A 17,063-nucleotide genomic window follows, 5' to 3' on the forward strand; every position below is an offset into this window, starting at 1 on the left:
TTTGTAGAGCAATGAGATGAAACTCGACTGCTTCTGCAAGCATAATACGAAGAGTTCTACAGAAACTCACAAAAATATATTTTTAATTATTTTGTTTACTCTAGAAAAATGTGTATAGGTTATAATTTCCTTGACTACAAAAAATTCTACATTTTTGGGATACTCTCTATCTCGCTTTTTGTCTATCTTGATTCTGTTCTTTTGTTGTTGCCGTCTCGCGCTCTTCTCTTTCGTCATATTTTGCATATTTTTGGTCGGTTTCAGCAGTTTTTATTCTGTCTGCCGTTTCCGCAGCTTTTGTGCATAAATATGATGTTGATTTTTATGATTTTTATAATGTTTCATTATGTTGCGTTTTACGACTCATGCGGGAGCTGTGAGACGCACACATGGTCGGGTCATATGCGGTGCGGTATGCGGATGTGGATGCTTATGCGGATGCGGATGCGGATGCGGATACACAATGCACTCACTTCGTTTCTGCTCTAATTTATGGGCTCATCTCTCTTGTGTTGTTGTTGTCGTTATTGTTGTATTGTTGTTGTTGTTGTTATCTACTTTTGGGCCTCTGCTTAACAGTTGTAACACTCGGTGCCCCGCTTTACACATTTTATGTGCGCTCAAAAGCCAATTTTGTAGAGATTTGGTAACGGCCCATGGCCACCGAGGAAACTTGCGCCCCATTATAAGCGCATAATCTTTAGAAAACACACACAAACACACGCGCGCACACACACACGCACACACGCACACACGCACAGGCACAGGCACACACTCGCATAGACACTCGCAACGAGGCTAAAAATGAAATGGCTAAGACCCCTCCCTAAGCTGCCTTTCTAAGCTATGGCCGTGTCTCTCATACCCTGCCCCCGAACTCCAGACACTAGTATTTTGTGCTCTGGCATGTCGTTAGATAATTTTTCGCTTGGCTAACGAATTACAGTGAAACCTACATTGAGATGACTTTGCTTGCGAATAAGAGATTTCTTGATTAACATATTTATGATTAGAATTTGTTTTACTTGGCATAATTTGTTTAATCCATTTATATATGAAGTGTTGATGAAGTGTTATTATTTTGTTATTATTTATTAATAATAATAAACATTTGTGAATTTTGCGACAGACTGATTGAATCACGAAAGCTAGCTAACACCAGGTAAAATACAACCTTTAAGTGGAAGAAAACGGTGTTTAGAGTATTCTTGAATAGTATCTAAGCGTTGAACTAGCAAGCGGCAGGTTGCCAACTCAAATTCAGGAGAACATCTAATAGTTTTTCAATCCTTGTCTTCCTTCCTTCACGAATGACGTGCCTTGAAATGTTATCTAAAGTTGCCCGTTTTTTGAGCAGCGACTACCAAAAAACATTGAAGTCTTGTTAGCCATATATGATTTTTTATAATCTATTCCTATGTTGGTTATCAATTTTCAACTGTAAGCAGGCTTGACTGTGCCTGTCAAATGAGCTTGTGGTATAGTTGTTGCTCCTCCCTATTCCCTAGTCCCTGTTACCGGTTCCAGTGCCGGTTCCGGCTGCCTTGAACAATTTTAAAGCGCACTTCTGGGCGCACATTGAACATCAGCGCGCTTGGACAACAGTTGGAGACGGCGACGGACCTCGTCTAATTTCTTTGGGCAATTTTTTATGGTGTTCGCTTTACAAATGAGTTTCTGCTTGGGACAAGGCCAATTCCGTGGCTCCCCAGGGAGCGGGACCGGTGGCGGGGGCGTGTGTCAAGCTACGAGTTGGTCGTTCAGTTCTATTGCCTGCTTTATGACAGTTTCATAGACTTTTTATGTTTATGTCCCGAGCGTTTAGTGACGCAGCTGTTGCGCCATGGACATCACTTGTTCAACGCGGTGCGGGCGTACAGGCTGGGTGACTGGGTGGCTGGGTGGCTGTGGCTGTGGCGGGGACGGGGCGGGAGCGGTTGTGGTTGCGGAGGCGTTGCTGTATTCATATTTGCGTTTCTTATCTGCACGTAATTAAGGCAATGGACACAACCGGCTGGTGTTGCTCCTTGGAGGCCTTTGCGCAGTTCTAATCATCGTCGCCATCAACATCATTGGCAGCGTGGGCATAGTTAAAGGGAGGCTGCTATGGGAGTGGGAGACGTTTGGCTGTCATCGGAACCCTTAACCCTTGGCATCCAAATAGCCGCCTTTATGCCACTGGGCAAACGTCTGTTGCCGTTGTTGTTGTTGCTGTTGTTGTTGCCAAAACTATTTGCCTTTCACAATGCTCGCGGGAGCAATAATGTCTGGCACTCTGCGCTCCCCCTGCGCAGCAGCAGCTGCTTCTGTCAAACCAGCCCAGCAGCCCCTTGTGGCATCTCGGCGCAACCCCTCATCAACATTGTTTGTGCCATCTTGTATTTATTTCATCTTGTTGTTGCCACCAAAAACCGTGCTGCGAGTAATTCAACCAGCCAGCCCTCAACATATTTGCACCTGCGGCATTTTCCGATTCATACAAGAGGCGTGCCGTCCCCCTTGCAGCTCTCAGCAGCCTTTTACTGATTGGTAACAGGTTACATTTCACAGTTAACAGATTTTTGCTGTTGACTTTGCGTTGAATTTTTAATTACGCGCACTTTAATGGCAGCTTCCTTCTTCATTTGTCTGCGCTATCCGTTTACCCACACTGGTTGTTCGTTTTGTACAGGTCACAGGGTTGGAAAACACAATAGTTGAACAGATTTTAATTTTTGTTGGCATCAGTTAAATATATACGTGTTCACAGAATCGTTATGTTGATGTATGTACATATATAAGGGTAGGAGACATTCTTAATCAGGCTGGTACTATATCGTCTATATCTATCGTCTATCTGATATAACTATCACTTACTATGCAAATTTGCATCTTACTCTAAAAGCTATTATTATAAGACATTGCATTGCTTTTTGTCTATTGACTATTTTTTTTAGCTTTGCAATGATCTTAACATATAGAAAAGAGATGGAACAACATGGAATTACTATAGCTCTAAAGTAAAAATCGGTTGAAAAAATGAGGTTTTGTATGGGAAAATGTATCTGATTTGCTTTTCATATGTGCCATATGTTTATAAGGGTATTCCATCTGCTACGTGGCAATTTTTTCTTGTTTTCAATAAGGCAAAACTCTCTTCGCCAGTTGAAAATTAATTTGTTCTTCTTTTCTGCTGTATCATATCATTATCATCCGAGCTGCTGTTGTTGCTGCTATCAAATTCTGCGTGCTGCATTTTAATGAGCGTTCACTCCATGTGCTTTCAGCGCGTTGCTCTGTCTCCGTCTGTGATATCTGCCCGCATCCTGGCTGCATTCTCATTCGGGTTTCTAGTTTGGCATTCGCCTACACTTAGTGAGCTACCCTTTTAGTTTCAGCCCACGCACCCTTTTCTCGCTCATAAGCTAGTTGGCTTTAAGTTGAGTTGGCGTTAAATACACACATTTAAAAGGCGCCGCATTACATTTTTTTAGGTCGCACGAATGTGCTTAAGCCAATTTTGATAAGCGAGAGTGAAATTTCGTGCGGGTATTTTGTGTGTGATACCACGCGCGCTTCTGTGTGTCTGCGTTTGTGTGTGTGCTCGTCTGTGTGTGTGTGTGTGTGTGTGTGTGTGTGTGTGTGTGTGTGTGTGTGTGTGTAGGCAGCGCGTCCTGCTCATTGTCTGCCAATGCTGTGAGCAGAAAAAAAAAATTCTACATTAAAGGTGACAGCGGCAGACGTTGACATCGTCTCTTGTTCGTGTCGCAGTTGCTGCCAACGTCGCTGCCGACTTCGCTGCCTGCCACATGGCGTTGGCAGTCAGGACAACGTCGAGGACGACACAGGAAACAAACAAACAGCGCAGCAGTGTAAACAGCCAAGTTGGGGCGTGGGGCGCGGGGCGTGGCTGTTCGCAGTGCGTGTGTTTATTTTGTCGTAAATTGATTTTAACGGTGAATGACAAGCAGCAGCGGCAGCAGCAGCAGCGACAACAACAGACGGCAAGAAGCACGCGCCGCATTTTTGCAGCATTTAAAAATGTATTTAAAAAACAGTAGAAACAGTGCAGGTGCGCGGGCTGCGGGAGTATGTGCGTGTGTGTGTGTGTAGAGGCATGTATTCATTTTTTGATTAGAAAAATTATTATATAAAATTTATGTTAGTTGCGCAAGCGACAAGAAGAAAGTTTATGTGTAGCAGCAAAACAGGAGCCGCGGGGAAGCGAGTGGGGCGAAAGACATACGACGGGCGAGGTGACTGTCAGACAGCAGCGACAGGCCGAAGAAAATAAGTTACGAGTACTCTGTTCGAGAGTGTGCGACGAAGAGATATTCTGTAACCAACTAGGAATTGATTGAATATTTATTCGCATATCGATGGATACCCACAATATAAAGAATTTATTCTAGAAAAACTAAGCTGATTCGATCGGTTCATTATATTAAGTATGACATTCAAGTGTGAGCACATACAAAAAATTTAGGACATATATCTAAAATATTAATATTTATTTCTTCTGATATGTAGTATATTTATTTATATTCTTTAGGAATATCAAAAGAGCAATGTTGTTATCTTAGTATCAAGTTTAGTAACACTTGCTTTAAGCGAAATATGCTCAACATTGATATGATAACTATCGATTTATAGATATATCGATATATATATATATCGATTTCTAGCTATAGTATGAGTATCCAATATTTTGCAATAAATGAAATCTGCAGGGTGAACTTTTATTGCAAATAATGTGTCTCTGCCGTGAAAGCTTACTGAAATATGCTCAAATAACCGAGGGTGTATATCGATAACTATCGATTTTCGTAGAATTGATCAAATTATCGATATCTATTAGATTCGCATGGTCAGCTTACATTCCAAAGGCAGCTAGGCAGCTTCTACCATCTCTGAGTTGTGCTCATAAAAACTGGCAATCGATATAAATCGATTTTATAGAAAAGGGTGAAGCGTTCAAGCCCTATGAGTATATACCCTATTCTCGAAATACATTTTCAATGGGTACAGGGTATGAAAAGAACAGCTAACAAGAGGCAACAGAAGCCCCTAAAGGCTGTTAATGGCTTCCTTTCAAGGCAGCCATGTCCTGCCGATGCCGCCACTGCCACTGCTTCCTACCGCTGCCCCATTCTTGCTGCTGCTCGTCGAGCTGCTGTGTTCCCGTGTGCTTCTAAGTTAGCTAAACTGTGTGTTGCGGCAACCGCAAACAGCAGCAGCAGCAGCAACAACAACAACAAGCTTAATAAATGTCGACACAAAAGGTGGAACTGAGCAGGCAAGTGAGAGGATGTGTGTGTGAAGCTGACTGTCTTGCAACTTGTTAAGCAGGTGTTTCAAAATCACTTACGCTAAAACATAACAACAACAAAGACGCCAGAAACAGCGGCAGCGGCAGCATAAATACAAAACTTGTCAAGGTGGCTGCCGGTTAAAACAACAACAAATAAACAACAAATAAACAACTACAACAAAGCAAACAACTTCAACAAAAACGACGCAAATAAACATCAAATTTGCGTTGACATCAAATGCAGCACGCGGCGTATGCGCAATGTGCAACAGCAGCAGCAGCAGCAACAACAACAACTATTTGTGGCGTGACAGTGTCCACTGGGGCACAACTTTTGCGCTTACTTCGGCTAATTCTATTATATAATCAGAAAGTGCACATAAATATTTGATTAGCTTATTAAAATATTGTGCGGTAGAATAGATTATTTTCCAAGATAAATACTTACAGAATTTGTAGCACAATTTCTAATACAGAATTTAATTTTCTTTTGAATTCTAAAGACTGCGATATAGCTTTGCTATCGCTTTCATATCTTCCATTGGTAGGAAGTGGGTTACTTTCGGGACTCTTCTGAATGAACGGCTTAGCTTATAGAAAAGCATGTTGCCCAGAGTTAAGCTTTCGTATAGAAGCATCAATAGGGCTGGGGAAGAAAAGCTTCTTTGAGAGATGGGCTCTGGTTTGGTACGGGGAAAAATTACAAGGCATGGCCCTGTCCAGCCCGGCTCAACGCGGTCGAGGTATATTTATTTTTGAAGAATAAGTTAGCATCAGACTTAAGACGTCATATAATTTGACTTTCAGTTTATATTTTGTCGAGAAATAATAAATTTCAAAATTAAAACTCATTCAAAATGTTCTTGGTACACTAGGAGTGCCAGAGGTTGACTTGTAAAGTTTCTGGTTACCAGAAAACTTTAAGCTTTCATATCTTTGCCGAAACCAAACCGATTTTTATGAGTGTGGCACGAAGGGTCTATATGTAGATCACAAACTATAATCAAATTGCGATCGAAGTTTGTGCTCTAAGCACGGGTTCGTTGTGCCACCAATTATTTTATCTTGTGGCCAAACTAGCCCTAGTTATATTTTCACTTAACAAAAATATAACAAAATTGGATATGGCATGATCAAAAGTAGCCTAACCAGCTTGATGAGGACATGTGTATTTTAGTATATTTTGATTTTGCCTGCGAAGTGGAAAGCTCATAACATTGCCAGCATTTGCCCAGTATAAAGTGCAGTCGCAAAAATACAACTGAATAATTCATAAAGCTGTGGAGGAGCAAGCCGAGACTGTGGTTAGGCTTGTGGGCACAAGGACGAAGACGAAAAAGAGATATTCCTGCTGGCTGGAGGCCGAGGCAACTGTTTCCTGTGTGCATGTGTATGTGTGTGTGTGTGTGTGTGTGTGTGTGTGTGTGTGTGTGTGTGTGTGTGTGTGTGTGTGTGTGTGTGTGTGTGTGTGTGGTGTGTGTGTGTGTGTGTGTGTGTGTGTGTGTGTGTGTGTGTGTGTGTGTGTGTGTGTGTGTGTGTGTGTGTGTGTGTGTGTGTGTGTGTGTGTGTGTGTGTGTGTGTGTGTGTGTGTGTGTGTGTGTGTGTGTGTGTGTGTGTGTGTGTGTGTGTGTGTGTGTGTGTGTGTGTGTGTGTGTGTGTGTGTGTGTGTGTGTGTGTGTGTGTGTGTGTGTGTGTGTGTGTGTGTGTGTGTGTGTGTGTGTGTGTGTGTGTGTGTGTGTGTGTGTGTGTGTGTGTGTGTGTGTGTGTGTGTGTGTGTGTGTGTGTGTGTGTGTGTGTGTGTGTGTGTGTGTGTGTGTGTGTGTGGCTGCGTCTGTTGTGGCGAAGGATGGCGGCCGGAAGTACACGTTGACAAGTCGCACTTCGTACAGCGGACAACTTCCGGCGTCGCCTCGCTGCTGTTGCCTTTTGCGGTTGTCCGTAGCGCAGAGCACTGGGAACTTTATGAACTCCACTTGACGGCGGGTGACCATGTGGTTGTTGTTCATGTGGTGGCAGTTGTTATTGCACGCGTATTTGCATAGAAGGTCACTTGTACTTGTTATGGTGAAGTGTGTGCGTGCGTGTGTGTGTTTTGCAGGCTTAAGCCAACTTTAAATTAAGCTTAGTGGCTAAAATTAATATACGCATTGCCATGCAGCATAACCACGCCACAACAATAAACAAGCACAACAACAGCAACAACAATAATAACAAGCACAACAGCAAATGCCACAAGGCGCGACACTCTCAGCCATATACAGCCTCTGACCCCGAGCTGGGGTCGCGCTCGAAAGCTGCAGTAAAATCACTGAACCTTAACCTGAAGCACGAGGCTTTCCGTAGGTCCCCCTGCAACGCGGCAAGTCGTTAAATTTGCTGCACGCAGCACATTTAATGTTCAGCTTGAAAGCCTTCGCGCCCATTAGCAGAAATATATTTTTTTATATGCTACTCAAGTATTTTCAAAAGTTGAATTTCACAGCACACAGCCTTGAAAAAGCTTTAAAACACACTAATTAATAAAAAAATGAGAAAAGTAGTGAATGAAAATGAAAATAATGAATCTTAAAAATGTGAAGCTTACAAATTGCAAACTAGCAAATTGACAGATTTTAGTCTGAAACTGTAAATAATTGTAATTATAATATAAAGTCTAAAAATGCTTATTTTCGAGAGTATACCAAAACTTTACTTTTTAAATTGTATAAAAAAAGAGTTTTTTAATACATGTACAAATCTTTGCATTTTCTCTTTACACTCTGGACTTTACACTGAATATTTTAAGAAATTGTTTTTCACATTTAAAAGAATGTGCGAAGATTTATGTAAATTTTACATCATTTAAATTGAATGAATATGTTTGCAAATGGAAGAAAAACAATTTTAGTGAATACAATTTCATTTGTTAGGAAAGAAATGTTCATAGTTTGCAAATGTTTTCAGCAACAAATGTTCAATTTTCGCAGCAATCTTTCAAAAATCGTTTCTGCTTTCAGTTTTAAGCATTTACTGCTGCCTGGATTAAAATTATTGATAGGCTTTTGCACGTATTTGCACAATTTAAATAAATTGCTTAAGACTTTTTAAGTTCTATTGCAATAAAAATCAGGAAACATTAAATCAAAAATATAAAATGAATTGGAACGAAGCAACAAAAAATGTCTATAAAATTATTTAAGTTCTTTATGCGTTTATAGAACTTGTTGTTCTGCTTTTTGCAATTTGTTGCCGAAATATTTGATGTTGGGTCTATGAAGTGATTTATGCACATCTCAAGCTGAAGCACCATTCAAGCCTGCAGTTAAAAATAAATAAAAAATGTATAAACACATATATGAACACTTTATGCGATTGCCTGTTGAACAGCTCTGAATGCGACCAATTTATCTATTGTCCCTTTTCTTTTTTTTTTTGTATTTTTATTGGTGCTCGCCCATTAACAAGAGTTTAATTGTCTTTGGGTGCACATTTTGAGGCCTGACAGTGCCGTAAACAAAAGGCAAACTGCTGTAAGCCAAGGGGCTGTGGGCGAAGAAGGCGTGGCCCTGACCAGGGTCTGGGCAAACAAAGCTGCAGACAGTTTTGCCAGGCTTTTTATATAACACACCAAGGACCCGGCGACTGCAGATGAAGCTCAGTTTACTCACGATTGTGTCCTTTACTGTGCTTGATTTTTTTCTTTTGTGTTTTCCTATGCTTTGCTGGTTGTGTCCTTTTTGTTTTTTTTAGGCTGCATTGACACCAGACAAAAGGCTAATTGGAATGTTAGCAGGAGTCACATTTTTTATAGCCTATTTCAAGGCGGTGCCTTAAAACAAGAGGGCGCATATTATTCCAGTAGGCATAATGCCCCAACTGTTATATTTGTTGCTGGCAGCAAAATGAAAAATTGCTTTTTAAATGAATTCAATAAAGCGTGAGAATCAACAAAGAATCCGAATTCGTATAGCAGCTGACTTTTGTGGCATAAGCGAGCAGGATGGCATGGCCAGGGTCAGGGTAGGGGAAGGGCACTGGTTATATCCAAAACACGCCTACAAAACGACAGACAGTTGGCTGGCAGGCTTATTTGCATTTCAATTTGCATAAGTGTTGCCATAACCGCACATATATGAAAAAAAAATGTATATATGCACTCTGAGAAACAAAAGGTGCTAAATCAAAGTCGAAATGGTGAAAATGCCTAAATACTAAGAATCAGAACGTTTTAAGCTCTTTTTAAGTCAGTTGATTATTTTAATACGAATTGACATATATTATATTATATTTTTATGTATTTATACTTTAACCTCCTATTTATATTTGCCCAAAACTATTGCGATTTTAATTAATATAAGAATACTTTCGGTCCAAATTTATTCGAAGCTATGAACAACAGAATGGACTCAATTCTATTCAGATTAAACTTGAATTCAGTTCGTTATTTTTCTCGGAGTGTACACAGATACAAACATGTATATAAATATATATATATACATATTCTCATGGCGCTGATAGATGTTACGCCCCTGTCGCGACATGTGTGCGCGTGTATATGTATATATATATATGTGTGCCTGTATATGTGTGCGTGTGTGTATGGGGGTAGCACAAGTCAAACGAATCGGAACCAACACGTGTTGCCACATATTTTGATCTATGCGTTTGTCTCTGTTCATGTGTGTGAGTGTGCACAAGGTAAAGGTTAAATTTTGACCCGCATTCGCATAAAAGAGATATAGAAATAGAGGCATGGGACGCCCTTTTGTCGGGCCGGGCTCCGCTATTGATAACAGCCGAATTTTTGCATAAATAGCAAAAATTATTGCGCACATCCATCACAAAATAGGGAAATGTGTCAGCTTGGCCTGGCATTCGGCAGCAGCAACAAAAACAACGACAGCCACAATAAAAGGCTACAGCGACTACAAGAAATTGCTTAAAGTCGATTTAACAAGAACAACAACGAATTTTGAGTGCTCTTGCTTGAATAGATTTCGCATAACTAAGAGCTTAATTATGTTTTTCTTTGCTATTAAACTAGAAAAGATTTGGGTCTGGGATTTGCGATTTAGATAAAATGAATCAGCATAAAATTAATATTGATAAGAATCATCTTAAAGGATTTAATTAAAGAATAAAGTAATATACAAACGAGAGACTGCGGACATCTTCGGTACAAGAAAAAGAAGATTTAATATCCTTGCAGACATTTCCCTTTTGCAGATATGTGAGAATAGCAGCTATATGATATAGTGGGGATCATATTGGAACTAATAAATAGCTAAATCGACTAAAAATAACTCTTCCACCGATCTTTTGTATGGTAAATTTATGATATAGTGGTGCGCTGATAAGATTTTGAAGATATATATCAGGAGCACGGTATAAATAATAAAGGCTGAGTTTGGATAGCATATCTTGACAAGCAAAAAGTTCTCCACATAAGAGCCTACTTCTCGACCGATTATTTCTATTGTAGCTATATGATATAGTTATCCGATCCTGCCGGTTCCGACATATACATATACTGCCTGCAACAGAAAGACGGACCTATGCAAAGTTTCGTGACGATACCCTTGAGACTGACCGACTAGGCTGTTGATACTGATCAAGAATATATTCACTTTCTGGGGTAGGAGATGTCCGCTTCTAAGCGTCATTCCGCGATGTTTGTATCAAAACTCATGACTAAATCAACATATCTCCAATAAGGAGTGTACACAAATGTAAGGCATCAAACAGATGATACAGTTCATGCCAATGCCTGGCAATTTTTCGACTGATGTTATGTGGAGAGCACCGCCTCCACGCCCAGCTGGGTTTGGTTTTATTTTTGGTTTTCAGCAACCAAAAAATAAAATACAAAATACAAATATTTCACGGGCAACCACAACAAAGACGCCAAACAGCGCTCCCTGCTGGCTGTCTTTCAAAATTGAACGCTCGCGCCCGAAAATCAAAATTAAAAATCGATATGTAACAAGTACAACATGAATTTCATATTAAATTTCTCTTAACGCAATTGAAAAGTCCGCTTGCTGTCGAACAATTTTTATCTGCACCAAGAAAAGAACGAAAAAAATGTTTTTTTGATTGTTTCCGAAATGTTGGCGGCACTCGAACACAAAATTCCAATATCATGGCAAAAAAAAAAAACAGGCTACCTCCAAAAAATGAAAAAGAAAAAAAAACAACTTGAATGGGATCTGACAGCTGAAGAGGTGGAGCACAATGCTCCAATGTGGATGTGAATGCGTTGTTAAAGCAAATTTCATGTCATCTAGATGACAACATTTTTGAAGAGGACAAAGTGCAAATGGACACTGAAACGGGCCGCACATGCCGTACCGTACCTTTTTCATTTTTTCTCTCTCCCTCTTTTTTTGGGGTCAGCTTGTCGAGCCAAGCAGCTGGCATCCATCATCATCCACTAGCAGTTTAGCAGTCAACGAGCCTGCGTTGATTGAATGCTTCACATTTTATTTGGCATTAGAACATTTTTGCATTTCAAAGCAGCTTTCAAGTGATTATGTTTCAACTTAATTGCTTTTGCGGACGCATGAACTTTGTGCAGCTGCAAACATGAAAGTGAAGGTATTAAACTATATTGCGACCATATATCACAAACTTTATGCTGAAATCTTGAATAAATGTTTTTGCAATAGAGCCCAGAGATCAAATCAATTACTCTTTGTTGCCAACGTGTGACTAAAATGTGCAAAAAATTGCAAAGCCATCAACAAAATTATACTCAAAATGCAGCAAGCCATTTTGATACCCTGTACATTTGGTTTTTAAGCTGTGATGTATTTTTTTGTGATCAACGCCTTCTTCATGCCTGGTAAAACCTTTTAAATAACGCTTGTAAATCCAACAAAATTAAAATTAAGAAATTAGAAAGAAAAAATTAAAATATATTTTTAATATCCTGATATTATAAACAAATATAGATAGATAATTCAAAAGATTATAGATTAACATTAATGAATTTTAATTTTAAATGTTTAAAATATTTTTGGTAATTTTCATAAAACCACAAATATTAGACGAAAGGTGGGCTCATTACTTATATATTTTCTCTATCTTTAATAATAATCTCTTAGATATAATTCTGGTAACAAAAATCATTAAGACATAAGTAAATTTGATTAAAAAGAGTATAAGTATTTATAGTGTATAGAGTCCATTGCCGATATCAAACAGCCTTATGTGTAATATACAAGCAGAATTGCTTTCAAGGTACAACTACAATATATTACTATATATAACTATAACCATGTGTAACTATAACTCTATATTACTAAAATATTATCTATATAAATATTTACATTATGATATTTTTTATTCATCACATATATGAAGAATATAGATTATGATTTTAATAAACTAAGCCGCGGATCTCGGGCCAGCTAAATTATGAGATAATTAATACTTATGTTCTTAACTATTTCTATTTTGAAATGCTATGCGTATACAGGGTATCTTATATTCTACACTCCGCAACTTTTGTTGTTACCATAATGCGCATCCGTTGTAGTTGTTCTTGTTGTGTTTTGTGGCAACGCCATTAGCCCAGTCTCTAAGCTCACATAAATCAAGCAAATTGTTTAACGCGCGATTAGCAAAATTTTACAATAATTTTCTTTTGTTGCCGATCTGTTTGCTGTTTTTGCATGTTTAGCGGCTGCTCCTACCCATATTATATATATGTATATACATGGTTATATATATATATATGTATATAAATATATCATGTGGCCAATGAATGGGTCTGTGTGCGCTTGTCTCTTTAGTGCGTGATTGTCTCTTCTTGTGGGCGTGTACTGTTGAACATTTTCCAAACGATTTGCGGCATACGCCGCATTGAATGTTTTTCACGCTTAAAATGCTCTGCAAAATGATTATTATGATTAATAAATAAATAGGCAGGGCGGCCAAGCAGCACAATATGCAGCAACAACAACAGCAACAACAACAATAAGAAAATTCGCCACATTTTCCAAACAGCCATTTAAAAGGCCTTCAATGCTTGACGAGCTTTTCGGCGCCTTAATCAAGTTGCGTATACGCAATGTGTTGCCAATTATAAACAATGGCACGAATTGCTCAAATTGTGCAAAGAAAACTGATGCTAATTTGAATTTCAGTTAATATTTTTACCATATTGGGTAATATTCATAATGTGCATTTAAAATAAATATACGCCTATTAGTTATTAATAAACAATAAAAAATATAAAAAGTTATAAATGATTATAATAAAATAAACTTTAACATTTTTGAAAAGTAAATAAAAAAATATGATATAATAAGAAATATTGATAATAATTTATTATGATAAAAGTATTATGTATAATATATAATTATGTATTATTGCATATACAATATATATATATATTTGTGAAATAATTTATAATCAACATTTCCTGTGCAATGTAGAGTATTAATTTGCAGACAGTATATTAATTATTATGATTACAGTTATCTTCTATGTTTGGTTGATATATGATGATAATTTGAGAGCATTCGCTATTTTTTCTCTTCAAAATTATTATTTGAATCGTATTTTCTTTTATTTAATCGGGTTTTCTTCGCTTTCTCTTCTGGTCAATTTTGTAGAAACAATTTATTTTGCGTATTACTCCCATTGTTTTAACGAAATGGTATAATAATAATTTCGCTTATGCTTACGGCACACAGCAGCGCGCACAGCTGCTTCTGATGGCCACGTTATCCTTATGCCATTCGAACCCAACCCAAAACCTTTGACCCTGCAGAAGCCCCAACAGCTCCCTGGCAAACCTTGGAGTATTAGCACAGGGAATCTCATCTTGTTTACACTGCATGCGGTGCTTGTGTGCACGCCCATTCATATTTCTAGGCGTGGCTGGCTATGAATTATCGCCTGCCAGATGAACATTTAATGATGTACACAACAACGGCGACGATGCCATCGATGTTGATGATGGCGTTGTCCCTGTCGTCATCCTTACAGCCATTGGCAATTTTAATAAATTTAACAGCTGAACGCATCGCGAAACTTTCGCATCTTTCATCTTTTATCAATAAATATGCGATAGAGCAGGCCATAATGGCGGAGCGGTGGGGGGGGGGGGAGGGGTGATTGTAATTCTCGTTCCTTGGGCAGTTGAGTGTCGATGTCAGGCAGGCAATTAAATAAATGTGCAGCAGCAGACTTCCGGCAGCCACACGCCCCCAAGCCCAACACGCAGACGGCCTTTAACTTTTCGCCTGCTTATTGACAGGCCATCAGTGTTGAATTTATGGAGGCTGGCTGTGATTTATCAGACCATTGCACACAGGACACACAGACGGCTGGCCAAGGGACACGCAGTACAATACACACACAAGTACACAAGCATACACACGCACACACTCTCTCTTACACAACTTACCGATAATTCGAGTTAAGCTGCACATCGCCAATGGCCACATTCTCGAACAATGTGGGGCAGCAGGTCCAACGTGCCCAGTAGAAGGTGAAGTCAGTTGAATCATAATGCTCGGTGAAACGGCACTTGAGCACCAGATCGACGCCTTCGCGTGTGTCCAGCGATTCATCCGCGGCAACAGCCAACATCCAAACCCACAGGCATGCTGCAATTGAGAGAGAGAGAGAGAGAGAAAAAAAAGGATGAGGAAAAGCGGTTTAATAGAGAATGGGTATTATATGGCAATGCAATTTGATTGTGTAAATTTGCAGCGCACATTTAATTAAGAATACGCCGTACAGTAAACCCTGCTGCACACGAACAACCTGCAACAACAACAAACCAAAATCCCTATCCACATAGAAATAACTAAAAAGCACACACACGCTCACGGTGAGGGGTCGCGGGTAAATGTATCCGCGGGCTGTTTGCCTGAACGGATTTGATTTATTTTATTATCGGAGCAACAGTCGCGGGTTCCGGCAATCAAAAATATTGTTGAAATTGTAGAAATTGTAAATCTCCCGCCAACGGAATGAATAATGCACACACACGCACACACTTTGGCTCTATGTACATGAAAACTAGAAATAAATTGAGAAAATTTGTGCTTCGGTGTGTTCCACAAATGTATATCGACTCAATTACATTAACATTCAACTCGCTCGTATTTATGGAGGCGCGTGTGTATAAGGATATCAAACAGGGGCCCGTTTCGGCAATTGTTGATTATAAAACATTTATAAGTAAAGCAAATTGTATGCCCATAGTCATACAAGTGTTGTAAAGGGCCCAAAAATATGGCGTGATATATGATATATCAATATATATCACACAGATCAGAGGTAATTTAACTATGAAACAGAAATAAGAAACGTGCATTAACTCTAGTTAACAACATTTGCAATTTACAATTGGACGTTAATATATTACAAATAGTTTGGGTTTGAGAATGGGGCATTAATTATTATTATTTATTTAGAAGGAAGAGTTTTGAGAACATGGTCTAATACTGTAGGGTGTTTAGATGATTCGGCTCGTAGGTAGGTCGCAATATCCTTTATTTATGTTTGGTACTAATGGGACTTAAAAAAAATCGGAATTTATTCCCAATTAGAAGTTAGTCTACAATCGAAGTACTGATATACATAGGTATTATAATTTAAAAAATATATGTTTTTTGATAATATATAAAGTGAGAATAGTAATTAATCTTGCATATAGCGCTGCATTCCACATAATAAATGCACCTTTTTACAGGGTATTTCTCGAGCAGCGCACTCTTATTAGCTTTAAAAGATCTAACTTAAGCAGAAACCCATAATAATGTGTTCTCAAGTCTTCAAAGACGTTTGAAATAATTGTTACAAATTTTGAAAAATCGATTTAGATAAAGAAATCAAATTGTTTTGGGAAATGAAATGATCAAAAATTGAGTTGCCACATTGTGTGGTATCTCATACAGTTTGAGCAGCACTATGAATAAACAACCAAGCGCACAGTTCAATGAGTATGTGTGTGTGTGTGTGTGTGTGTGTGTGTGTGTGTGTGTGTGTGTGTGTGGAACTAAATGGAGCAAATGGTCGAGTGCCTGCCATTGGGTCGAGTGTTGCTCGCCCACACCCTTGCCCCCTCCGGGGAGAGTTGTTTGTACATGAAGCGCTTAGTTTTAATTTGTCTGCTTGCAGTTTTTTAACCCATCACAGCAGCCAGCCTCTACCATGTATTTTGTTTGCGCAAATCTGTTTTTTGTGTGCAATGCATGTGTATACATATATATATATATATATATATATATATATATATAACATTTTTTTTTGCCAGCTCTTCATTGTTCGCCCAGACAGGACACAAAAAAAAAGTGATAATAATAAAAGAAAAGCGAACTAAACGCGCAATGTGTACACATGCATTTGATATTGTGTTGAGATTTTTCACTCTGCCACATAAAACAAACAGCTCAATGTACTCCAGTTGTGCGGGAGGGTGGCGGAGGGCCGGCAGGGCAGCAGCTGCATATTCAATTGCCTCCCGCAAAATTTTTTACATTCGACTACTTTTTGGCATAAAAAAGTTGTGTTACAGCTCGTGCGCTCTGTGTTATTGTAATTAACATTGCGATTGTTGCTGTTGCATGGCCAGAAAAAATATCAAAACTGAGTATAATGTTACAGATATACCAAAAAAAAAAAAACAAAACAAAATAAATGCAAATAATTGCAACATTTGTTGGCTTAAATGCTCGCAGCATTTTGCTGAAAATATGTATTCCCATTTCCAATGAAACTAAAGTGATTTTTTTTTCTGATTAATGCCATTTGTTTGACGCTCAGTTTTATA

General features: G+C 38.8%; 1 protein-coding gene across 1 annotated transcript in view; it reads right to left on the minus strand.

The window, feature by feature from the left end:
• Positions 1 to 17,063, minus strand: part of LOC115758545 (fasciclin-2) — a 137,500-nt gene that overhangs the window by 46,388 nt on the left and 74,049 nt on the right. The window contains exon 2 of the mRNA XM_030699242.1: positions 14,688 to 14,889. Coding sequence (XP_030555102.1) covers positions 14,688 to 14,889 — 202 coding nt within the window. The remainder of the gene's footprint in view (positions 1 to 14,687; positions 14,890 to 17,063) is intronic.

The sequence above is a fragment of the Drosophila novamexicana genome, unplaced genomic scaffold, assembly GCF_003285875.2.
Source record: "Drosophila novamexicana strain 15010-1031.04,08,12 unplaced genomic scaffold, DnovRS2.1 tig00000193-arrow-pilon, whole genome shotgun sequence".
In the NCBI taxonomy this organism is placed as follows: Eukaryota; Metazoa; Arthropoda; class Insecta; order Diptera; family Drosophilidae; genus Drosophila; species Drosophila novamexicana.